The sequence below is a fragment of the Ciconia boyciana genome, chromosome 7, assembly GCF_034638445.1.
Source record: "Ciconia boyciana chromosome 7, ASM3463844v1, whole genome shotgun sequence".
In the NCBI taxonomy this organism is placed as follows: Eukaryota; Metazoa; Chordata; class Aves; order Ciconiiformes; family Ciconiidae; genus Ciconia; species Ciconia boyciana.
The window spans coordinates 52,804,227-52,828,725 of record NC_132940.1 but is presented as its reverse complement, the minus strand read 5'-3'; the positions used below and the strand labels follow the sequence as shown (position 1 = coordinate 52,828,725).

At 58.6% G+C, this 24,499-nt stretch overlaps 1 protein-coding gene across 1 annotated transcript; it reads left to right on the top strand.

Moving 5' to 3' along the window:
- The first annotated feature begins 3,114 nt into the window (after positions 1-3,114).
- FAM43A (family with sequence similarity 43 member A) lies at positions 3,115-5,007 on the top strand. Its single transcript, XM_072867819.1, has one exon. The coding sequence runs from the start codon at positions 3,377-3,379 to the stop codon at positions 4,463-4,465; it is 1,089 nt and encodes a 362-aa protein (XP_072723920.1). The 5' UTR covers positions 3,115-3,376; the 3' UTR covers positions 4,466-5,007.
- The last annotated feature ends 19,492 nt before the right edge of the window (positions 5,008-24,499 follow it).

The window sequence follows — 24,499 nt, the reverse complement described above, 5'->3', positions numbered from 1 at the left end:
CCTGCTGCCAGACTTCACCCAAACACTGCAGCACAGCTCCTCAACCCAGCACGGGACTAGGAGGGGTCAGCATTTCATTTGGGAATTGCTGTCCCAGGCCACCACGATTTGCAATGTGCTCTTCTGGTGCCAAAGCATGTGGTGGTTCTCCATGCCCAGAACTGAAGCAGCTGCCACACAGCAGGAAAGAGACAGTCCTGAAGCTAAGTGGGCCCTTTAATGAATCAAGGAAGGCTGCAATGGTCTCTGTCACACCAGCTGGTGAGCAAGCATGGTGAGGAACTGAGCTGAGACAGTTTCCATCTTCGAGCAGGGCTGTAACCACAAGACACCTTCCCTGCAGCTGCACTTCCAGCTGGCCGGGAGGCAGCTATGCCGGGGGTGCTGCTGCTCCCCAGCCACCACCCGGAGCCCCCAGCGGGTCTCTGAGGGGCTGATAAGGAAACCTCTGCCCAGAGAAGGCAATGCAGTAATGGCAGTGCTGCTGACTTGGGGGCTGGGGAGCTGGTGGGGAGGGCAAGGGGGTCAGAGCTCCTCCTCATTGTATACGCTACTGGGGTTTGCAGACAGGTATGCCCAAGGGCTGTCGGAGAGACATGGGGCTTGGGAGCCTGTGCAGGCCATGCTGTGAAAATTTAAGGTCTTCACTCCTGAGCATGGGTTGCTTTAATTGGGGTGACAGAGGCACCTGCCCAGCATGGCTCTGCAAACAGCTCTGTGGCAGTAATTATCACAAGAGTCCGTGTGCCAGCGCCAGCCCCCGCTGCCACTAACCTCCCTCTGGAGGCAGCGCCACAGGGAGGCGTGGGGGGCTCCTTGCCTGCTCCATCCCACCCGGAGCAAATACCTGCCTGCAGAGCCACCAGCCCGAGACCCAGGACAGGCTCCTCTGCCCACAGCCGGAGGCAGGCAGGGCTTTGGCAAGGCAAGTCCCGCTCCCATGGAGAGGCTGCCGTGCCCACACGTCTCAGAGGAGCAGCCGGGGCTGCTCTCGGCCTTGCAGCTCACGGGTGTTGCTCAGGGAGGTGGCAGCTGCTGAGCATGGAGCAGGCGTGGGTCTTGGGGTGCGAGCCGGGAGCTGCAGGTTCTCAGTGCAGTGGTTCAGCAGGACACCTCGAGGGGAGAAGGCAGCTCTGTGGGCACCGTGGGAGTGCCACACCACGTGTGGGTGTCACATGTCACCCTAAGCCGTTGGATTTATTTTATGTGCACAGCAGCGTCTTCTGTTTTCACCCTGCAAGACAAAGACGACAAAGCAAAAGCACACTGGATGCTTCTGGAGATGAAATGAATTAGCTGTACAAACCAAAGTCTTTCTCTCCCTGCTATGGTCCTGCAGGCTGGCGGGAGCTGTCTGCAATGGGCTGCAGCACGGCACATAGCCCCTCCTGCCCACCACACTGACAGCGCTGTGGGGGGCTCCCAATGGGTGCCCGGCTCCCAGCCTGCGTCCGGCCAGCCACGGCCAAAATCAGGGACCCCCCAGCTAGGGCAGGCTGCTGCTGGGCACCGCCAGCCGGGGCAGACCTCAGCCCCTCACCTGCCCTTCTGCGGAGTCCCAGCAGGACTTTGCCCAAGAGGCAGAGGGCTCGGTTCAGCACGGTGCTGAGCTCAGATGGGCATCTCGGTGGGTGCTGGGCTTTACGCCAAGGGGTCCAGCCAGCTTGCCCCGGCCATGCAAGGGCTTGTGTGCACTGACCGGCGCGGGCTCGGCCGATGCGGCTCTCGGGCTGCAGTTTTCCCATAGGAAAATGGGAGCATTAACTCATTCACAACTCAGGGCCAGCAACAGCCTTCCTAGCGCTGCGAACGTGCTGCGCTAGAGATGCTGAAGACAGGAAATGCAGCGTGGTACAGCTCCACACCCACCACCGGCCTCTGGAAACCATAGATGCGGTCAGGCGTCCCCTGGTACCAGCTGTGGCTGAGAAGCCTCAGGAGACGGCGCTGACGACGCTGCCCTCCAATGCGGGGGTATTTTTGAAATGTAAGCAAATGGGCAAGTGCTTTCAACAATTAGACGCCGGTCACAGTGGTTACTTGCAGTTCCCAAGTAATCTGCTAGATGGCATAATGTAATAATAATAATAATAATAATAATAACGATAACAACTATAACGATACACAGGTTTGTTTTAATTGATCCAAACTGTAGAAATGATTTGTCAAATAATTTAAGCAGGCGTTTACATCCTTTACTGCACGAGTACGTACCGCTCCCCTTTTGTCGAGCCTTTATTCAAACCCTGATGAAGCGCCGTGCTCTGCAACCATGGAATTTCTATTCTTTCTGGCAGAGGATATGATACATGACACGAGAAGCTATAGCAACGACACAGAGACCAACTTTCCAAAGCCCTCATTATGTCTGTGACTGTACTCGAGCAACCCCAGCAAGAAATTACAAGACAGCTTCTTGTTATTCGGCTGCTGCGTATAAATAAAGAGCAAAGCCTTACTCATACATAATAGCTTTCATTTGCTGCAGGCCCTTCGGCTCTCAGAGCCGGACTAACCAAGTCAAAGGGAAGATTATGTGGCAAGAGTGGGACTCCTGCACGGCACGCCCTGGCCGGGAAGGCTGCCGGGGTTTGGGTTCTCCGGGGCGGGGGGACTCCCGGCGCGTGGGGCCCCGCCGCGGCCTTGGGACTTTTATCAGCTTGGGCGGTGTTGCGCTGGGTTTTTTTGAGCCGGTTTTCGGCGGGGTTCCCCCCCCGCTGCCCCCTCCACCCTCCCCGCCCCTGCTGCTGGCGGCTGCGGGGGAGCGCTGTGGCACGCTCGCTCCGCGCGTGGTCGTGGGGACGGCTCTCGCGTGAGCTCCCAGGGCGGGCCGCGCCGCGGGGACCGAGCCGGGCGGCAGGCGGGGCGGGGCGCGCCGCCGCGGCGGGGCGGGGGGGCGCATCGCGGGCCGGGTCCCCGCCGCGCTCCGCTCCCCCGCGCCCACGGCCGGGGCGGCAGCGGCCGGCGCCCCCGCGGGGCGCCACGCTCCGCGGGGCCGGGGCGAGCCGGGGGGGCGGGGCGGCCCGGCCGGGCTGGCGCCGCCCCTGCCCGCCCCACAGCGCGCCGGGGCCGGGGCCGGGCCCGGGGCCGGGGCGCCGCGGCGGGCGGCGCAGAGCGGCGGCGGCGGGCGGGCGGCGAGCAGCGCGCCGCCGGCTCGGCGGGCCGCGGGCAGCGGGCGCTCCGCCCTCGGTGCGCGGGGCCTCCCCTCTCCGCGCCCGCGGAGCGCCGGCGCCCGTCTATATCTACGGCCGCGGCGGCCCGCCGCCCGCAAGGATGTGAGGCGGGCGGGCGAAGCAGCCGCCGCCGCCGCCGCCGTGGCATGCCCCCCCGCGCCCGGAGCCGTCGGCGCGGCGCCTAGCCGCGGCTCCGCGGGGCGATGCTGCCCTGGAAGCGGAGCAAGGTGGAGCTGGTGGCGGGCGAGGCGCGGCGGCAGAGCAAGCCCAAGGGGTACGCGGTGAGCGTGCACTACTCGGCGCTCACCTCGCTGGCCCGCGCCTGCCCCGAGAGCGCCCTGCACCGCGTGGGCAGCATGTTCCGCTCCAAGCGGCGGAAATTCCGCGTGACCAGCGAGGACCCCACGTACACCGTGCTCTACCTGGGCAACGCCACCACCATCCAGTCCAAGGGCGAGGGCTGCACCGACCTGGCCGTCTGCAAGATCTGGAGCAAGAGCGAGGCGGGCCGGCAGGGCACCAAGATGAAGCTGACCATCAGCGCGCAGGGCATCCGCATGGCCCACGCCGAGGACAAGGGGCTGCGCCGGCCCGGCCACCTCTACCTGCTGCACCGGGTCACCTACTGCGTGGCCGACCCGCGCCTGCCGCGCGTCTTCGCCTGGATCTACCGCCACGAGCTGAAGCACAAGGCGGTGATGCTGCGCTGCCACGCCGTGCTGGTCTCCAAGCCCGAGAAGGCGAAGGCCATGGCCCTGCTGCTCTACCAGACCTCGGCCACGGCGCTGGCCGAGTTCCGCCGCCTGAAGAAGCGGGACGACGCGCGGCACCAGCAGCAGCAGCTGGTGGGCGAGCAGAGCATCCCGCTGGTGCCGCTGCGCAAGCTGCTCAACGGGCAGTGCTGCTACAAGCCGCCGGTGGAGCGGAGCCGCAGCGCGCCCAAGCTGGGCTCCATCACGGAGGACCTGCTGGGCGAGGAGCAGGAGGAGCGGGCCATGCACTGCGACTGCGAGGACATCCTGGAGGCGCTGGGCGAGCCCGAGGGCGAGCTGCTGCGCGCCGGCGCCGGCCGCGGCGAGGGCCCGGAGCTGGGCCAGCTCCTCCGCGACCTGGGCGAGCTCAGCCTGGGCAACGACCTGCGCTCGCTGCGCGCCGACCTCCGCGTCCGCCGGCTGCTCTCCGGCGAGAGCACGGGCAGCGAGTCCTCCCTGGAGAGCAACGGCCCGGACGGCGCCGCCCCGCCCTGCAACGGCGCCGAGCAGCCGCCCCCCGGCGACCCCGAGACCGGCTGAGCGCTCGCCCGCCCCGGGCGTGCGCGGCGCCGCCGCGGCCCCTCCGGCAGCGCACGGTCCCTTCCGGGCCTGCACGGCCCCGCCGGGGCCCCGCCGGGAGCGCGCGGTCCCTCCGGCCGTGCACGGCCCCGCCGGGGCGCACCGGGTCCCTCTGGGAGGGCACGGTCCCTTCGCGGCGCACCGGGGCCCCTCCGGGAGCGCTCCGGGCCCCTCTCTGGGCGTCCCCGGCCCCTCCGGGAGCGCACCGGGGCCCCTCCGGGCCCCCTGGTTCCCTGCGGCGCCCCCGCGTCCCGCAGCATCCCGGGGAGCGGCCGCCGAAGCCGGGCCCCAGCCCGCCGTGGCCGGCGGAGGGGAGGCGGCCGCGGGCTGTTTCCCTCCGGCTCGGCCCTTGAAGATCTGCCAAATTCCTGGAATAGCTTTCCCCGGGGAGGGCGGCGGGAGGGAGGTGTTGCGCCTTGTTTACAGTCAGAAATCTCACATCCGAGAGGGCCCCCCCCGCCGTTTTCTCCATTAAAATCACTCCATCGTGCTGTCGTGTCCGAGAGGTTTGCACTGTTGTGAATTTTTTTTTTTTAATTACTATTTTTAAGTTAGACCCTTTTTTTGGGGCGCGGTCCTGTCCCCGGTCTCAATGCTCTAGATCTTTTGCTGTGCAAAAGAAGACTCTACTTGTGGCTGTTCACCTGTACATAGGGAAATGTATGCAAATACATTTTGTTATTTTTAAGAACACCACCATTGCGATCTCCTCTGTTTGCACATACGTGAAGAAAATAAAGATGACAGTAATTTAAAAGAAACTGGGGTCGCTGTGGCGATTTGGCCTCTCTGTGTGTGTGTTCCTGTAAGGGGGGAAGAGGGGGAAGAGGTCCCTTGGGATGTGTTGTAGCTGCAGGAGGGCACCCTGCAGAAATGCCCTCGCAAGCACCGAGCGTGATTCCTGAGCCAGCTGGAAATCTTGCGCTGCGGGGGAACGCACTGGGCACTTCAGGTCTCTTGTAAGACACAGGGATGAGGTTTTCTCTCTGCAGCCTCTAACGACGGGCAGGAACGTGCGAGAAGCCTCGTGTTGGGGATCTCTGGCTGGATCGGAGGCTCAAGAAACATAACTGCATGGTCCTGATTCTGAGGCCGCCGTGGGGCGCATGTGGGGCCATCTGCCCCGTGGCTGGCAGCGCGCTCGTGGGCGCTGGGACTGCCGCGCAGCCCTCGCAGGGTTTGCAGGCGGGTGCCGCCGCTGTAGATGATTCCTCACCACTTGCAGCGCCAGCCCGAGACAATTTCATAACCTCACCCCGGGTAAGCAGCGAAGTTGATTAGCCATGGGACTGCTGCGGTATTTTTAGCTGTAAATCTGTTTGTAAGTGGCAGGCTCCCAGGGCAGTAGAGATGTTCCGGTTTCATTTGTCCCCAAGTGGAGGTATCAATTAAGAGATAATTAATCTGGCATTTCTGATGTCTAAATGTTTTCCACTGTGCCCGTGCTGCAATCGGGCGAGTTGCAGGAATGTCAATGAAAAGCCCAACCAGCTGCCGGGGCCAGGCCTCACTCCTTGTGCAAGGAACCAGCCTCTGAACTTGTAAATATCTCATTAAAAGAGATTGCAAAATCTGCCACCGCACCAGCGAGAAACTTTTACCATTGCCTCAGTGTGAGTCATTCTGAGGAGGGAGGCACACCGGGGTGGTTTGCACGGGAAGGGGTAATGGCGAGAGAGGGGAGCCCCTCTCAGAGCGGGCGCCTTCTTGCCCAGGTCACGCTCAGCCCGTGATGGGCAGCGAGATGCAGCAGTGGCCACGGCTGGATTTGAGCACGCTTAGGCCGGCACTGCTGAGACACACCGTGCAAAAGAAAAAGCGCATCTTGCAGCTCTTTCTCAGGCAAAGCTCCCCTCACCTTTCCCAGGGAGGGAAGGGGCAGGCGATGAGGGGGAAATGAAACCCCCGGGGAAAGCTTATCCTGCAGTGCCTTCCCCAGGGTGGCGGCTGTGAGGCCGCCTTGCCCGCAGCAGGGGACCTTCAGTGCCCCAGGACCTTCAGTGCCCCAGACACCTGCCCCAGGTCTATGCCCAGGGCTTTCAGTCACTGCCTGCTCTCTCCTTTCAGAGAAGGGCAGCGATACGGCACCCCGAGAGCAGGGCATGCCAGGCACGCTGGGGAACGCACAGGCTGGTTTGAGCTAACCCTGGTTGCTGAATGACTGGGCAGTGTTTGCTTTTACATCCTCTGTGTGTGCTTAAAGGCAGTTAATGGCATTAGCTCAGTCAATGCCTTTCCTCTCTCCAGAAGAGCCATCATGTCTGCAACAGTAAGGAAAGGTTTTTATCGCATGCTGGAGCTGGAAGCAGAATTCCCCAAGCAGCACCAGCAGCAGCCAGGGCCTGAAGCATTTCCCCTTGAAGCCATTAGCAGGGCTACTGTGCAGTTTCCTTAGAGGCCTGTACAGATCATTAGTTGTAAATGTAGGGTCCAAATCCCTTTGTGCCTGGGATATTTTGGTACTAGAACCATTGAAAAAAAAATCATACAGATGTCTGCAGCACTAGTGTGAGGTTATTCATGTGCGCTTAACTGCTGTGTCCTCCCCATAGCAGCATGCATGGGCCTGCAAATGAGAACAAGTGCATGTGAGGAGAAAAAGGTCATTATGTTTTCTGCACAGCAAGTTTGAAGGACCATCTCCGTAAGATAAGGAGAGGAGGAGAGAGCAAGACCTTCTCTGCAATAGCTTCAAGTAAAGGGCTGAGCTGCTAATGATTTTCTTTTGAAACAAGTAGCTTTTAGCTGAGCTGAAAAGCCTGCTGCTGGCTGATGGGGTGGAAGCCCAGGAGAAGAGCAGGGCTTTGGGAAAGGCCTCTGTGGGACATGCAGCCTCTGCTGACTGCTGTTGAGGCCGTTCCTGTCTCGGGCTGTGCTTCCATCGGTAGAGGACAAACTGTTCTGTGGTCTCTGCTCAGCGCTGGGGCTGATGCCAGCCCCTGTGCCAGGGCTGCTCCCCGCAGACAAGGTGAAGCGTCCCACTGATCGCGGCACGGCCCCTGCTCAGGCTGGCGGCAGAGACGCGTGTTCCCACGTCGATCGGGCTCCATCCATCAGCGCTAACTCAGCTCTACAGCTGGGGATGGTGAATCAGCCCCTGACGCAGCTGAGGCGCGTGGGCTGCGCAAAGAGCAGCGCAGCCTCTGAAACGCTGCTCCCCACCAGCCAGCAGCCCCATCCCACCGTTGCTTTCCCAGGGACGGGCCTGCAAAGGGAGAGCAAAGGCAGCCTGATTGCTCTGCCAGTAGGTTTGGGCTGTGCGGGGAGAAGTCAAATGTGGGAGCAGATGTTTGCAGAATTACAAGTCAAGCATTGCTATCTGCCACTGGTGCAAATCACTGCCCTGCTCACCGACACATCGGCCGGGGCTCGGCGGGCCGTGCTCCTGCCTGAGCTCGGGCAGCCCTTGCAGGTTTCCAGCACGGAGCTCCACACAGCGCCGACCTAGCAGACAGCATGTGATGAATTGGCCAGAAAATACCCATAACAAATGATACAACACCAGGAAAGGCAATGATCCTGCTCCAAAGGCTTCAGCTGCTGGTTCAAATCCAGCACACGGGGCTGATGCTTTGGCAAGTCAGCTTAGGTACCCCACCAGGTGCCTGAGATTTCCAGAGCGTGTTACAGCTAAACAGAGCATGTGATTATTCCAGGCAACAACGATGATTCCCTGAATATAAAGAGATTAAGGGGAAAAGAGCACTTGTTGCTAATAGTATTTGTTGACTTTGTGTATTTGCTGGTGTACTCCAGGCTGGCTCCTGCACATAGGTAGTGAGGCTGAGGGGGGGCCACACAAATGTGGAAGTGTTTGCAGGATCCCACGTGCAGCTTCTTGTCTTTCTCCAGCCTTAGCATGCCCTTCTCCTGTCCTTAGGTCTTCCTCATCCACAACAGGAAAAAATATCATTTACAACCAAAAAAATTAGCCAGTGGTCAAGTGGAGTGAGCCAGGTCACAAAAATGACTTATAGCCCAGACGGTGGTACTGATTTAGATCCAGAATTATTTGCAGTCAGTCTGGTGACATGCCTCTACGAGTGACATCCAGTTTGTCTGGCCAGGGGCAATGCTGCAAGAATTGCTGGCTGACGGGGCTGGTGCAAGGTCTGGTTGCATGTCACCAGGCCAGTGGTGAAAACCTCTTGCTTTTTGGGGTCTACAGGCAATACCCAGTATCGAGTACAGCTCCAGCCCCTGGGGCGGTTCCGAGACACCTTCAGCACACACACTGCGACTCTCACAGGGAAGCAGGAAGGCGTCAGGATTTCCTCCTCGGCGATGTGTTCGAGAGGAGCAGCTGACCCTTCCCACTGCCATTAGTCATCCCCAAGACACCACAATGGTCCTATTGCCCAATTTTTAGCCATCACACCAGAACTCCTCATTAATTAGGGGGAAAGCCCCCAAATCTCAGCCTCCAAATCTCAGCCTCAGATCTCCTGCCTTCATACCTTCCAAGGGCGCGTGGGTGACAGCAATGCACAGCCCCCAGTGAGGACCTGTTTCCTGGGCAAGGGTGGCCAGGGTCCCATCAGTGACGTAAAAATTCTGCAGGGCTGCAAGCGGTACACAGTGCCAGCCGGCTGTGCCTCACCTCCTGCTTCTCTTGGAGTTGGGAGGAAAAAAACCCTGCATTCCCAAGGCCAGCAGCAGCCCCAGCTCCCACAGAGCCTGCGTGCTGTGAAGGCGGCTCCCCCTCCGCACCCCAGCCGCTGGTGGCAGCGGGGGGCTGTTTTCCCCAGCAGCTGGAGGGGGATGATGTGCGGGGACAGGAATGCGAGGGCAGGCAGCTGGGGCAGGGCACAGACAGCGTGGGGTCCCAGAGGCCAGGCCAGGTCGGTTCATCTGCAGGGCTCTTCGAGCGGGCCCCACGGATGAACCAACCTGACCTAGCCTCTGGGGTTCTGCTTCTCCCCACAGCTCCATCACCCACCCCAGGCAAGGTGACACCTCCAGCTTGCTGGCTGGTGGCTCGTAGGGGGCTGCATCTTGGTTAATGACCTGCAAGGTGCATGAGCGGGGGGGGGTGTGGTGTGTGGAATTGGCCGCTGCTACGACCCGGTGTGAAATCAAAGCTATGCATTCAAAAAAACATGACATTCCCCCTTGCCAGTGGGGGCTCTGCCCGGTGGGAGGGCTGAGTGCTATGAAAACACTCAGAGAAACAGTTATATAATGAAGGACAGGGGCCCAATCCTGCCTTCGGCTTGACACGGCGGCTCTGCAAGGAGCTGAGCTCCAGGCTGCAGCTGCCCAGCACCCTCCAGGATCTGGCCTTGGTCACTGCACTCCATGCTGCTGCCGAGGGGTGGAGGAGGGAGAAAGGCTGCAAAATGCTTTTTCCCAAGCTGGGGGATGCTCTGCAGGCTCAGCATCGGTAAGCCAGAGCCCAGCTCCCATCTGCAGGCTTAAACCAAGCCCCATTGGTGGCAGGAGCTGGGCAAGGTCTGGGACGGGATAGCCCAGGACTGCTGAAGGGCAGGGGCTGCTCGCTGCAGGCGTCTGGGCTTTCATGCTACTGCCCTGCAGCTCCATCCCAGGTGCCCCAGATGCAGTGGCGGCACATCATGGTACACATCATCAGTCCCCATGCCACAAACATGTCCTCAGCTCTGTGGGAAGCATGTGAGCTCTCCCCTGGAGAACTGGCTCCAGCAAAAGGCTGTGCCTATAGAGCTCTTGCCATGCTCTCCTACTCTGAAACGAGGGGTGGCTGGCCAGCTTGCCTCCTGCAGCTGGTCCTGCTACCAGCCTGCACAGAGGGGTGACGTGCTCGGCGTCATTTATGTCCAGATCTGGAAATTCCCGCTGCTCTGGCGTGGGCGCTCTGCAGACCCCAGGGGCCACAAGGAAAAGGCTGTGGGACGGGATTCATCGCTCTTCCTGCGGCACTGTGAAGTTGCATGCAGTCTGCTCGGATGCATGAGCAAGCTAAACCGTGATATTAATTAGAGCTGACAGCGTTCCTGGAGGGAGCCGGCAGAGAGACAGCGCCGAAGCCACTGCTGCTGGGGGACGGAGATCACCCACACTGTGCGCAGAGCCGGGCTCTGCAGCAGGCTGGCCTGGGCATGCCACGGCCCTCGAGTCCTGCTACCCTGAGCTCTGTGCTCACTCCAGCTCCAAAAATCAGGGTGGCAGGTACACCCTCAGCCCCGAGGTACAGGAGACGTGGTGCTTGAATCCAGCCCTGGTAGCCACCTCCTGCTGAGCATCTGCCCAGCATCGCTCTGCCCTTTCCAGCCAGTCCTGCCTGCAGCCTGGTGCTGCCTTTCCCAGCCCTGCATGCTCCCCTCCAGCTCCCCGCTCTTGCTGTGGCTCCTGGCCCCCGGAGCGCTCCAGCCCTTGGGGCTGCCGTCTCTCACACAGCTCCTTTCCCATCCCAGTTTCATGCTGAGTAAGAGCTGCCATTCACTGCTGTTTCAGCAAGTGCCGGAGAGGATCTCCTGCGCTGGCACACAGTGCGGCAGCCCGGAGCAGTGGGGGCTCCTCCTCCTCTGGGCAGGGAACGGTTAAGGCAATTAGAATGAAAAGTTGATATAAATAATTCGGTAGCTCCTGTAGGAAGATTGCGATTTAGCTTAATTATCATAATTACATTTTCAATCTCTCTGCTAATAATTATGAAACAATAGAGCTAAATGTGCATGCAGCCGCCTGCTTTCCCGACCAGCGACTTCTCATTCTGCTGCGTGAAGCAGGTCCATGGGGATGGCGAGGCAGCCGGCAGGGATGGTGGGTAGGGATGCGGTATTTCTCCAGCACCTTGTTCTGGGCATTGGGAAGCCTCATTCCCCTCTACCTGGCACAGGGATTTTAACTTCAGCTCCAGGATCAGCAATGGGATCGTCTGAGAGCAGCCCGCTTCAGTGGAAAAACATCTTCTCTTCTCCTGCCAGTGGAGGAGAATAGTCTAGAAATACTTGTTTCTGAGTGGGGAGGCCTGTGCTTTCTCTGCATGTGCACACTGTGGTTGCTGACCCCCAGGGCAGCTCCATCCACATCCGTGGTGGCCCAGGAGATGAGACCGGTGCGAGTGGAGAGCCATCCCCAGGCAGCTACTGGCAGGAACATTTTGGCAATAGCTAATTAGAGCTGAGCGGTAGCAATGATGAATTCTGAACAAGGACAGGACCATGTTTGTCCTGCAACCTGCTTCTGCCTTCGCCCACCTGGGAGGAAATGGAGGCTTCTGGGCAGCAGGGGCAGGTCCTGGGGTCTGTGCCCTGCCCACCACCTTCTCTGGGGGTCCCAGGAGAGCCCAAACTGAAGGCAGCTTGCCAGGGCCCTGGCAGCGACAGGCTCTGTGGCCAGGAGGCAAATGAGCAAGGGGAGGATGCAGCCGCAGAGAGCAGGGTATGTGCTGCGTCTCCGTCATGTGCAGACCCCTGAGGAGCAGCTAGGGCCATGGGAAGCCTTTCCCCATCCCACCATCCGCCTTCGTCTGGGTGTACCCCGACCTGCCCAGAGGGATCGCCAGTGCAGGAACAACACACCGGTCCCTGCCCTGCTCTGCCCTGGCTCAGCGGCAGCAACAACACCCTGTGTCCATGTTCTGCGTCCCCCCCAGCATCCCAAATACCTCTGCACATCCAGCTCTGATCAGCGCAGGGCTGGGGCAGGTCTATGAGCTTGGGGTCCCCTGGGGCAGTCTGCCACTGTCCCTGCAGGTGACACTGTGTCTGGTCCTGCCTCCTGCCTGCCACACTGCCCAAGTTGCGGGATGAGAACTGAGCCGCTTATCTTTAGTGCTGCTCTGATCTAATTTTACTTTCTTAAGCAATGTCCAGGCTTTAGAGAGTGTTTTATAATGCAAAGGCTCTGCATGGCAAGGAGGGGAGTCCCTGCACCAGTACAGCAGTTACCCCACACACCAGTACAGCAGTTACCCCACACACCAGTACAGCAGTTATCCCCCACGCCAGTACAGCCATTATCCCCCATGCATGACTTTGCTGCAAAAAACCTCTGGCTCCAGTGCTGGCTGGAGAGAGGTCTCAGCAGATTTCTACCAGAGCATACAGCATGGTACAGCTGTGCAGGAGACCCTAAGGTCCACCAGGATCTGCTGGAGCTGGTGGCCGGGAGGTACACAGCCATTGCTAGGAAAGGTCACTGGAAAATCTGCCTTCTCCCTTTTTGGACTCCCAGCTCAGTCCCATAGAGACCTTTTGATTACTGCTGCTTTGAAGTGAGCTGAACCCGCTGCCTCTGCCCGGCTTTCACTGCTGTTATTGAAGAGAGAAATACCAAGGAAACCAGACCCTCCAGGCTGCTGCGGGTGAGTGAGGCAGAAGAGCGAGGACAGCTGCAGACACGGCATATCGCAGGGACCTGCTGCGCAGCGGTAGAAAGACTGAGAGTCCTTATTGCACCTCTGGGCTGACCCAGACTTGGGGTTCACCAGCCAGGCCATAGATGGTCGTTAGTTCTGCTCCCCAGTTTGGGCTGCCAGGACTCAAGACATGACCCTCAGTGCGCTCCATGACCATGCAGCATCCCAGTGCCTGCGAAAGCGGCTCCGTGGACACTTACACCCATGCTTCCCCATGGCACCTTTGTGAGTAACGCTGTGCAGAAAGCTATTTCAGGACCCAACATGACTCTCCCTGATGTCAAGTCCAATTAGTTACATCCTGCAAGGGAAAAAAGTCCCCTAAAGCCAGCTCTGGTGGGACAATGACATTAAGACATCCCAGGTGCTCATCTGGGTTCCCCAAGCAAACCAGGAGCTAAACATAGCCCTGGGAAAGTGGCAGGAGGGGATGGCTGCTGTCCTCTGCACAGAGGTCTCCTGGGGAGGTCTGGTCGTGCGCTGGCCGTCCCTTCTCTTTCGTAACCTGACCTTCCTCTGATCTGCCCCTGAACCGGCAGCGGGCAGGATTCACCTGCCTGTGGTAGGACTAAAGCAGGGATCAGTCTGGGCTCATCTTGGTGGGCTTGACTCATGCTTTACGCCCCCCCTCCCCCCACCTGGGGCCCATCAAATCTCACTGTAGTTTTCCAAGGAAATACCCATTTGAAAAAAAAAAAAGAAATTAGTCAAAATAGTGAGAGACAGAGAATTTTAGGCATTTAATATTCTCATTGTCCTCCCCCACAATGGCATTATCCTTCTCTAAATAGATGCTGAGCTGAAGACATAACAACACCCTACTTCCCCCAAATAGCTCAAGTGAAACAAATGCAGGAAGTTTGGAGGGGTTGGAGCAGAGCTGCGGCCGGCTGGGAGCCCGGGCACCCCATGGGGCGCTGGGGCTTCAAGGGGCTGGCAGCTGAGCTGCAGCGAGCCAAGACCCAGGGTCCTGCCCTCTGCGAAATGGGGGTGCTGCCCTTGCATTGCAAAAGAGCTGATATGGGGGTCCTGGCCCTCAGTCCCCATGCCTGGCGCTGGTGCTGCCCCTTGTCCCTGGGGAAGCACCAGTGGGGCAGCCCTGAAGTGTGGGAAAGGCGTCAGCAGAGACACAGACCCCACACCCTGGCACAGCTCGGTCCTAAAAGCTGGTGGCAATGGGCTGGCCTGCCTGCTCCGGTGCAGTGGCAGCCTACCCGGGAGAATCCGCTGGCCTGAACAGCCCTGATGCCAGCTCCTGCCATGGGGTGATGGGGAGGAAACCAGAGTCCCCTGGTTCGGTGCGGCCAAGCTTCACCGCTGGCATCGGTGCCTGCTGCGGCATGGGGAGCCATGCTCCTCCCGCTGTGCCATGCATGGCGTGACGGGGACGCCCCGGGCTGTGAGTAGCCGCCACAGGCAGTTGCTTCATACAGAGGCTTGCGGTTCCCCGCAACACAGGGACAGCCCCCTCCCTGCCCTCCGCCCCGAAGCAGGGGTGACATTCCCCCCCCCGGGATGGTGCCGATTCCCCACGAAGCACCTGGGGCTGTGCTGGGACCCCCGGCGGGAGCCGTTTCGTCAGGACCAGGGCTTCCACACGTGAGAGCAGAGCCCCCAGACAGACCCACACTGAGACAGGCAGACGGGGCTCGATCCCAGGGAGAGGCAGCCGAAAGGAGGAGAGCTGGCACCCGAGGCGAGGCTGTGGAGGCCCCTCTGGCCAGCATCTGCCTGCAAGCTCAGAGATCCTCATCCGGGTTCGCCTCTAGTGCAAGGCACGGAAGAGCTGCTGCTGGCAGTTACGGCCCTTAAGCAACTTTTCACAATCATCCGCAATGGCAGAACCAGCAGTAAGTCACTCGAAGGTGCAGTTAGACTTTCCCTCCCCGAGGAATACTGTTAACTGAAACCGAAGCGCAGAGGCAGGGAAATTGCTCGATGAAGTGGTTTGGTAATTGTGAAAAAGAAGAACTTGTTTTCTTTGTCTTGCAACAGCAAATTGCACAACGTGACCTGCAGCGGCTTCAGCTCAGCAGGTTTTCAGGAGGAGGCTGTGGGGTGATTTAAAATTCAGACTGTAAGGAGGGAAATGCTTCCGAGGCTGTTATGGACCGTATGGTATCCATAAGGAACGTAGCGGTGGGTGACTGAGGTGGCAGTGATTGCGCTTGCTTTGCTACTCAGGTGCCCTCCGCAGGCACGGGTGAGCCCTCCTCTCCCATTTGGGGGGCAGCTCAGAGAGGAGCTGGCTCAGCCCCAGGGCTTGCCCCTGGTCCCAGGGGTAAGGTAAGCGTAATGGCCCATGTAGAAGAGATGCATTAAGCAAGAGGAGCTTTTAAGAGCTCAGTTTGCTGGGTTGCCATAAGAACCATTATGGTGATGATGACTTTTAGCCGTTTAACATAAAAATACTCTTTGGCAAGGTGAAGAGGTGCACTGCAGGTTAGCCCAGGGTGGAAGGAGAACAAAAGCCACCAGGGCAGCTCAGTTAGGATTAATTGCTTGTCCTGGTGTCACTCCTATGTACCCTGGGCCCACACGTGAGCTGGATGTGCTAGGTGCAGGACAAAAAAAGAAGAAAAAAATAGTAGTGCTGAGAGGAGCCAGCAGCAGAGCCCAGGACGAGCCCTGGCCAGGAGAGCAAGCCCGAGCTGAGGTCCCTCTCCTCCCCTTCTTCTTCTTCCTTCCTTCCCCAGGTGCTGCTGCCCCATCCTGGCTTTGCCATTCGGATGTGAACGGGAATGCTCCAGGGTGAGGCAAAGGCCATGGACACCGTGTATTTAATTCAACTCAAAAAAGGCTACTGGGTGTTAAAAGGAAAATGAAAAAAATAACCCCACAAAAACCTTCCAGCTCTGTTTTGTCCCAGTTTTAAATGGTAAAATCTGTACTTTGTTCTCAGCTATTGTTGCAAAATTGAACCACTTTCAGCCTCTCACCTTACTTAACCGCAGGCTACCTTCATGCAGAGCTGCTGAGTGCAGCACAGAATCAAAGCTCTCGCTTGGCCTAGAAATCCAAAGTGTGTGAACGTCACTAAAACGCACATAAGGAGCCCGGGCTTTGAAGTGGAGCGAAGTCAAAAGCCAGCGAGCCCCCGAAGGACAGCTGGTGTGTGCTGCTCCCAAGCCGACAAGTGCATCTCCAGCTGAGAGACATGCTGTACCTCACAGCCCCGTAATGCCTTCCCAATAACCGCCGTGGCCTAGAAATAACTTGGTGCTAGACGATGCTCTTAGGAGGCTGATGGATGTTGCTGACTTTCTGCAGCAGCCCAGCAGCTGGCTCCCACCCGGCCGCACCGACCCTCGGCTCACCAGCACCGAGGGCCTGGCTGAGGACCTGCAGCACCCATGGCTGATGAGCGTTGAGCTTTGCTCAGCTGGCCAGGCGAGCAGCTCCTCTCCTGGGACGGAGGGAGAACATCTCTGGTCCTGCAAACATTGCAGGCGTGTTGGCCTCTCCGGGGGCTCTGCCTCCGTGAGCAAGTCCAGCATGCAGAGCTGCCAGGGTAGCGTGTCCATTTCTCTTTGGAGATGTGCTCCTGGGCGGGCACTGAGCTCTGGCAGCTCCTCCAGCTGGTGCTCGGCAGGAGCATCCCGCCAGTGCCGGCTGGTGCCCTCCCGGTGTCACTGAGTGCTGCTCGGCCTTGGGCTGCACACCCCGCTGGACTCTGCAGGGCCAGGGATGCTCCAGCAATGAGACCCGAGGCCACTCCAGCCCCATTCCCAGCCCTCCACATACCCCCTTCGCTACAGCTGCTCCCCTGAGCTGGCTGTGGGGCAGCTGCCCCCCGAGCCCCACCCGGGTCCTCCTGTGCCCGGTGCCGGGCGGCTGCTGGAGAAGCCCTGACCCCTGCCAGGAGCAGGCTGCTTGCTCGGCCCTGGACAGAGGACAGAGAAGGTAATTGCAATCTGCCGACCGAGTTCCTCCTGCCACCCCAGCCAGATCCATGCTCTCAGCTGCTGTGCAGGGTCACTGTGCAAAGCCGAACGGCTGCTGCACTTCATTTCCCAAGTGGCCACTATTTGTCAATGAATGAAGCAAGTCCTCGCCCATGTGAGCACCGTTTGCAAGCGTTTCTGCATGGAGCAAGCGACCAGCAGCACTGGAAGGTGAAAATCAAGAAAGCCATGCTCCCATCCATCCATCCATCCTCTCTCCGCAGAGAAGGCAGGGATGCTCCTGCTGTCAGCAGGTAATGTAGGGAGGATAATTCACTTATCAAGTCATTTAGTGCAATTCTTAGTTATTAATACTGTGCTTTCTATTTCTTTTAGCTCTTGTGTAATCTCTCCCCTGCTCTGACTCATGCTATCCCAGAGAGTCAGAGCTGTGCACTGTGTTAGCACTGCTTGTGAGATGCGTGAGCACCTTAGCCACTGCGTGGCCTTGCTCAGGGGACCCTCTCCCCGTCTTTCTTCAGCACCAGACCCCAACCTGTCCCTGCAGCACAGCAGGAACATCCCGACCTCCGTAACCTGCCCCAGCTCAGGGCCCCGGGCTCACGCAGCAGCACTCATTTGTCTGCAATAACTCTACAGGGGAAGCAAAAAGCTCCCTGGTGTCTGTTTTATCTGCGTCCCTCTTAAGCACTGGAGAATGGTGTTATTCAAACTCAGCAGAAGGGTAAATTTTTTTTTTTACATGATTGAAACTAGAGTTATATGTGCAAAGCCATAAACTGTGTCTGACACCCATCTGCTCTTGTTCACCCACAGTATCTTTCAAATACAGTGTCCCAGATGAGTACCATGGGGGCCCAATTTGCACCCACAGATCCCTGGAGATCCCAGAATAGGCTCTGGGTGCTTTCCCCCTCCCCAGTTCGCTGACCACGAGGCCTATCGCATTGCTCCTGGAGGCCGGGGAGGCGAAGGCTGTGTGCGAGCAGCCTGGCTTCTGACCCAGGCTCCAGCCCTGCGGCAGTGCTCCCTGCCTCAGCCTCCCGTTCGGGGAGTTAATTGAGTTGCCACTACCCGATCCCTCACTCCCAGACAGCGTGTCTTGCTCGGTTGCAGCTCTCATAGCTTCATTACAAATGATGTATCTCATATCGGGGCGGATGTTATTTACACAGCAACTCTCGTCGTCTGACATCTGCAGTGAGAAGACAGCGTTTCCGTAGAGCCCAGCGTGGCACGTTTGGCTCACTGCTGGTGCTGCCTCAGTTTCCCTTCTTGGTGGCTGAGCCAGGAGCTGGCACCCACATCCCTCCGTGCTTCCTCCATGGGAGTGCAGCAAAGACCTGCCGCTCGCGCACTTTCCTTTTGGCTCCTGCGTCCCATCACCCTGTCTGTGGGCAGGGGACCGCGACCCACACCAGCCACCGTGGGCAGAGCCAGCGGGACTTGCAGGGATGTGCGCGGAGGCATCCGACGGTGAGGTCAATGCCACCGTCTGTTGCCACCCTCTGCCAGCCCTCTGCTTGCCAGGGCCTGGAGGCAGGGGATGCTCTGCCTGGGGCAAGATGCCTGGAGCTGGCATGCGGTGGCAGCTGGAGCTGCTTTAGGTAGCTGGCCACGGGCTGTGCTGGGTGACCAGGCTTCATGAGTTATTTATAAGCTACGGGAGGGAAGCGGCAGTAAATAATACATTGGCACTCTCACATTCTGCATGCGTGTGTCTATAGATAAATATTTAATTCTCCAGGAATACACATAGACACTTGTTGATAAATAAAAATTGGAAAATGTTCTGTTGGATAGTTTTAAATGTGACTGTCAACTTGCATCCAAAGAACAGAGTGTACCTTGTGTACAGCACAAAGATGCTAATTTCCCTCAGCAGGGGCTGCCTTAAATGTATCACTGCAGCGTGCTGGGCACAGTGCCTAGTGTAGCATGCACATCCCAGAAACATACGGCCCCAGCTTTTCCTTCCACACCATTATTTTAACATCACTTTTATAACAACACTATTCAAGCAGCTTTTCTAATTATACCTTGTACTGACTGGGCTCGGGACACAGCTGTCAGCCTTCTAAATATTAGCAGAGAGACCCAGAAGGCAGCACATTTCCTCTTCTAAGTGTCACTGGAGTTTGCAGTGTGCTCAGGCATGGCTGGCGATGCCAAGCTTGTTATTGCTGTTTAATTAGGCAGGTGGTTTCTCCCATTGGAAAAGCATGAGATACTGAGTGGGATGTGAGCAAATCCATGGGTCCCACCAGCCCCGCCACCGGCACAGAGCCACCATGTGCTGTTCCCTACGCCAGCCTCGGGGACCCATGGGGATGCAGGGACCTTCTGGGCTTGAAGGCAGCCCGCAGGGCGATGCAGCCCTCGCCCCGGGGAGCGCAGGGAGAGCCTGCCCTCGGTGCTTGCTGCTCGATCAGCCCCAGAGCCCACGAGCCAGGGCCAGCACCCATGCTGCAGCATCAGCCTCCGCCAGCCCGGCACTGGCAGCAAGGGCAGGTGAAGGGGTCGCTTTTCCCAAAAATATGGAAGGATTGGCTTTCTAGAGCAGGTCGCTCTCGGCTGGCTCCAAATGCAGTGCTGGAAGTGGAACTATTTAGCAGGGTCATTGTTTAACTTGGCCTTCACCGAGAAGGCCGTAAACTGCACCGTGCCGATGCCCCTGCAACAGCCGGCAGCACAACTGGGTTTGCACAGAAGCAGCCAGCCTCGGCAAGCAGCACGCGCCGGCAAACAACCAAGTGCCGATCACACTGTTCCTGGCCGGTTCGCCTGGTAGACGCCAATGTAACATATTGACATATTTGGACTTTTTCCAGTGTCTGGGTTTGGCTGCACTGGCTTGTGATTTTTTTGAGTAACCCTTTTTCTGTTCCGTGCCCAGTTATCAGTCGCTGGGTGCTTTGCCACGCTGGCTCTGGTCCCAGTGGCACGCAGGCAGCTCCCAGCGCTCACCACGCTGTGCTTCGTGCCACCACCCGAGGGATTTCCCACCTGGAAGTCCCAGGGACCGGGCCAGGCTGCAGTGGCAGAGCTTGGCAGGGAGACTTTGATCGTCGGCCAGGGCTCGTCCCCATCAGCGGTCCCAAGCGGTGGAATGCAGCACATCAAAGGGCAAAGAGGAGTAACTCTTGCTGAGCGCAGCAAGGCTCCGTGCCACGAGAGACTGTAACAGGCCCCCGGGAAGGGCAAGGCACAGGGAGCCGCTGCCCCAGGGAGGGGAGGCTCCAAGCGGCTCCGAGGAGCTGCGGGGCAGATCCAGGCTCGAGGAGAAAAACCAGGGAAGAGGGTCCGGGGAGGGGAGCAGAGCGAGGAGGCGGTGGTGGGAAAGCCAGGCAGGAGGCTGGCAGCGTGCCTCTGAGAGGCTTGTGTTTCTGCAGCCGTGAGACACCAAGCCACTGGGGCTTGTCTTTAGCAGCCCTTTTCCTCATCCTCAACCTGTGCTTGGCTCCCTCGCCAACAAGGCGTCCATCCAGTTGGCGATGAAATCGTAGCTATGTTTCTCCATCAGCGTGCCCTGCTGGGCATTTTACTGTGGGCTTCCCCCGGGAAACTGCCTGCCCGGTGCCCACTCCAAGGGGCACGTTGGCCCTATCATCCAGCCAGAGGAGGTAGAAAACATGAGACTCCACAGGGAGCAGGGAAGCCCTGGGGGTAGCAGGACTATTCCAAGGGGTGCTGCAAGCCCCAGTTCTGGGAAACTGCATCGCCAAGGGGACATGCCTGGCAGCGTGCCGGGGATGCAAGAAGCACCTCAGAACCTGCCCAGACCATGTGAATGTGGTGGTGCAGGATCACACCATGCAAAACATGACTTGGCAGGCAGCACTGGTGGGGAGAAGTGCTTTGATAAGTGACATAAGTGCTTTATGTCGTGTCAGCCAGCTGGAATTAACAGCCTCGTCGGCTCTTCCTCAGGGGAGATCCGCATCGCTGGGAGGAGGCTTCACGACAGGAGCGCAACAGGAGGGTACTGCGTCGACGCTGCCTGCCTGCCTGCTCACTCTGGCTGTGTGCCACGGTCCCCGCTCACACTGCACCTTCCTCCCCTGGCACCGTCTCCTGCTTACCACATGGCATCACTACCATCTGCCAGGAGAGATTCATTTTCCCCATCCTCCTCCTTAGCAAAGCTATTTGTGCCGCAGCACCTTTTGGTACTTGCATGAAGCACACAGGGAGAGATAATTTTATTAAGCCCAAGAAGTCTGAAACCACAGTATATGTATCTCTAACATAGGAAGTATGGGAATTTTATTTCTAGTCTGATCTAATCCCTATGCTGCAGGTCCCCACTTCTTCCAGCCCCATTAGGAAATGTCCAGGCTGTGTTATATGGCAAGAAATAGGTACAGAAGGAAGATAACATTGCTCCCATGCCTCATCTCCTCCTTCTTTAATACTGGTTTATCACCCTGAATAAACTGGAGTAATTGTGCAGAAAATTGCTCCATCCACATCATGCCCATGAGGAATTTCTGCTCTGAGTAACTGGCTGTCACCAGTGGCCAGACCCACCACTGACAGCAGTTTCCCGGGAACATCAGGCAGCGGTAGGGGTGCTGCAGGGCCGGGGGCTTTACCCGCTGGGCAGCAGGGCACGACCTCGCAGCGGGCCCGTCCCGCCGCCCCGGAGCAGGGCACTGGGGGTAGCCCCAGCCCTGTAGCCCCAGCCCTGGGCAGCCCTGTGGCTGAGGTCAAGGTGGGGAGCCCCGCTGCCCAGGTCTGGACCAGCGGGGCCCGTGGCTGGGCAGGCACAGCATCTTGGTGCTCTCCTCCTCCCTGCTGCTCTGGGGAGCGATGCCATCACAGGAGGGGGGGTAGGGGCGAAAGCACTCTCTCCCCAAAAATACATGCCTTCTCGGGCTGGTGTCTGCAGGCTGAGCAGGCAGGGCAGGCTCTGAGAGGTGCCAAAGCCTGGGGCTTCACTCCCTGCAGGACACTGACCCCGCGTCCTGTCCCTGCTGGTCCCGGTGTGGGACCAGCTGGTGGGGACAGGCACAAACAGGGCATGAGGACAAGTGGCTGAAATGTCCTACATAACAGCACGGGGGAGGAGAGCCTCCACCCCAAGGACTTTTGTGCTGCCTGTGACAACCAGAAAGGGAATAAAAATAGTGCCTATTGTAGTGTGCAGGCAGCGGGCTGCTGCAGGGTTGTGTAACGGTGCCAGCCAGCATGGGCTGGCTCTCCCAGGTATGGCGGGGCTGCTGCAGGGATGTGGGTCACCCGGGCACAGCCCAACATGGGGCGGGGCGGCAGCAGTCCCCAGGGAAGAGGAGGGGTGTCCCAGCCACTCTCCTAATGCCCAGCTGGACCCCCTGAAGCCCCAGTCCAGGACCGCTGCCCCTTGCTGCCCCACTGCCAGGAGCAGCCAGCTCTGTCCCCTGCCACCTGTCCGCAGCAAAGTACCCGTGGCTGAGCCTGCATCCCCCCAGCCTGCCCTTCCCCGGAGCAGCCCAACTCCTGCAGCCTCTCCTCCTCACGCTCCAGCCGTGACCAGTATGCCAGCTCTCCTCTGGATGGTCTCCAGTTCCTCTGCCTCCCCCTGAGCTGGAGAGCCGAGGAGAGGAGACACTCACTCCCCACTGCACCCTGCTCCGCACGGGGACATTTTCCCCTATTGCTTGTCTGCAAAACCATGAGATTAACAAGGAAAAGAGCATGGGCTGCTCTCCAGCAGCCAGGATGTCAGCGGCAGGAGGTGGGCAGGCTGGACCCACGGCTGTGCCAGGGCAGCCATGCCTACGTCCTCACCCTGCGAGCTGTCGATGTGCCTGAGTTTGCAGCTGATGTGCAGCCGCACTTTGCTGATTTGTTTGCAAATTGCTTTCCAATACCATGGTCCTGTCAAGTGTTTTAGCAAAAGCTGGATTCTGCTTTTTTATGGATTAAACACAGGTCTGTTGGCACCAGCAGGAGCTGGTCTTTGGTGAGACGTGCAGCTGCAGAGTAAGTGGGTCAGGGAAGTGGCTTTTGCAGACACCAGCCAGAGCTGCAGAGCTGCATGCCTGCAAGACATTGTGCCTGGCACTCTGCTTTCCTTGTCGAGAGGCTCAGAAAAATCACTTGGAGACATGGCTCAGCACAGGCAAGTGCCAGCCACTCAGGTATTTGTGGTTTTCGATGTACCACTGTGTCTTAACCTGACCACAAAGCCACTGGTGTCACTCCTTGGTGGGAGTCAGGCAAGGGTCCTGAAAAGGGTCCAAAGCAGCTTGGCGTGACTGTCACATCCAGCGAGCACCAACCTGACCTGCACTAGGGATGCAGGAGGGGTGAACACACACATCTGCAAGGCATGAGGGGAGTCATCCCCCCCGCCCCAGGCAATGCCTGGCTCCTCTGCTCTCCGGAAAGTGGAAAGCAAAGAGCTCAGGTAATAAAAGAAGAAACATCGGTACCTGCCTGCCCAGAGCATCTGAACCATACCTCAACCCGTGGCAAAGGCAGGCACCGGCATGGTTGGTGCTTTTGTCATATTCCCTCTTTAAACCTAGCCGGGTTGTCAGTGGGAAATGGAGATCGTGCCAAGAGAAAAACTCTGTTTGACACTGCATGCCCAGAATAAACCACATTTTTCACTGCCTCATCCCACCCTTGGGTGCAGACAGGAGCAGACCCAGCCAGAGGAGCACCACTGCTAAAAGGGGTGGCTCAGGCCAGTATTTAAGACATTTAACCCAGTAGCAACCCCCATCTTGCTGCTCTGTAACAGCCCTGGGCATAACTCCTCTTATAAAGTGCCAGGAGAGCATCTTGCTGTAAATCTTCACTGTCCTCACCAGCACTTGAAGTTTGTCCCTACTTAATCCCTGTGTGGCTCTTCCCTTCCTTCTAGGGAGCACGCAAATACCTTTGGAGCTGATAAGTCCTTTCTATGTCAACTTTCAGGTTTATTTATACAGCAAAATATCACTTCATTATAATGCAAATGGAGGAATCCCTGGGAAGCAATCAAAGCAAGCAGGGAGGTTTGTTCACACCATTTCATGTCAGACAAGCTGGGATGAAAGGACCGGCTGGCAGGAACCACTGCCTACAAATGCCACCGTGCTTTTGCCGCTCCTGTGCTGATAGTGCTCATGTGGGCACAGGGCTGGAGCGAGCCGGGGCTCTTCTCCTCCCTGGCTCTGGCAGGCACCCTGCCTTCCCCCTCAGCCTGGCTCCCGCCCAGCTGCCTGATCTGTTGGTGCCACCAGAACAAACTGCCATTAACTGCAGCACTTTCTGCAGCAGACACCAGCGTGGTGCATGCTGCCCAGCCAGCTTGGCAGCTGCTGGCATCGCCCAGGCACTGGGCAGCCCTGCACCCAGCAGCCACCCAGCTTGTTGCCCAACACCTAATCCGGCCCCCACAGCCTCATGCTCGTTCTGTCTCCTCGTCCTGCTCCTGCATCTCCGTTTCCATCCTCTCCGCTAAAAGAGCAAAGCCAGCTCCAAGTAGCTCATTGCAGCCCCTGCCAGATGCATAAGCACGAAGAGCTGGAAAGCGGGTCCCTGGGAGGGGAAGGGCTGGGGGCTGTTGGTCCCTTGCCCGTGCATGCAGCAGGGCAGCGCGGTGGGCAACGGGAGGGAGAGGAACAGCAGCAGCACAACCGCCAGCGACAGAGCTGGCAGGGGAGGCCGTGGCGCATGCCAAGCGGCCACCACAAGCACCAGGCCACTGCCTGTCCCCAGGGGAAGGGACCACGGCCACCACTCCACGGTGTGGGAATGCCCAGCTCCCCTCTGGGT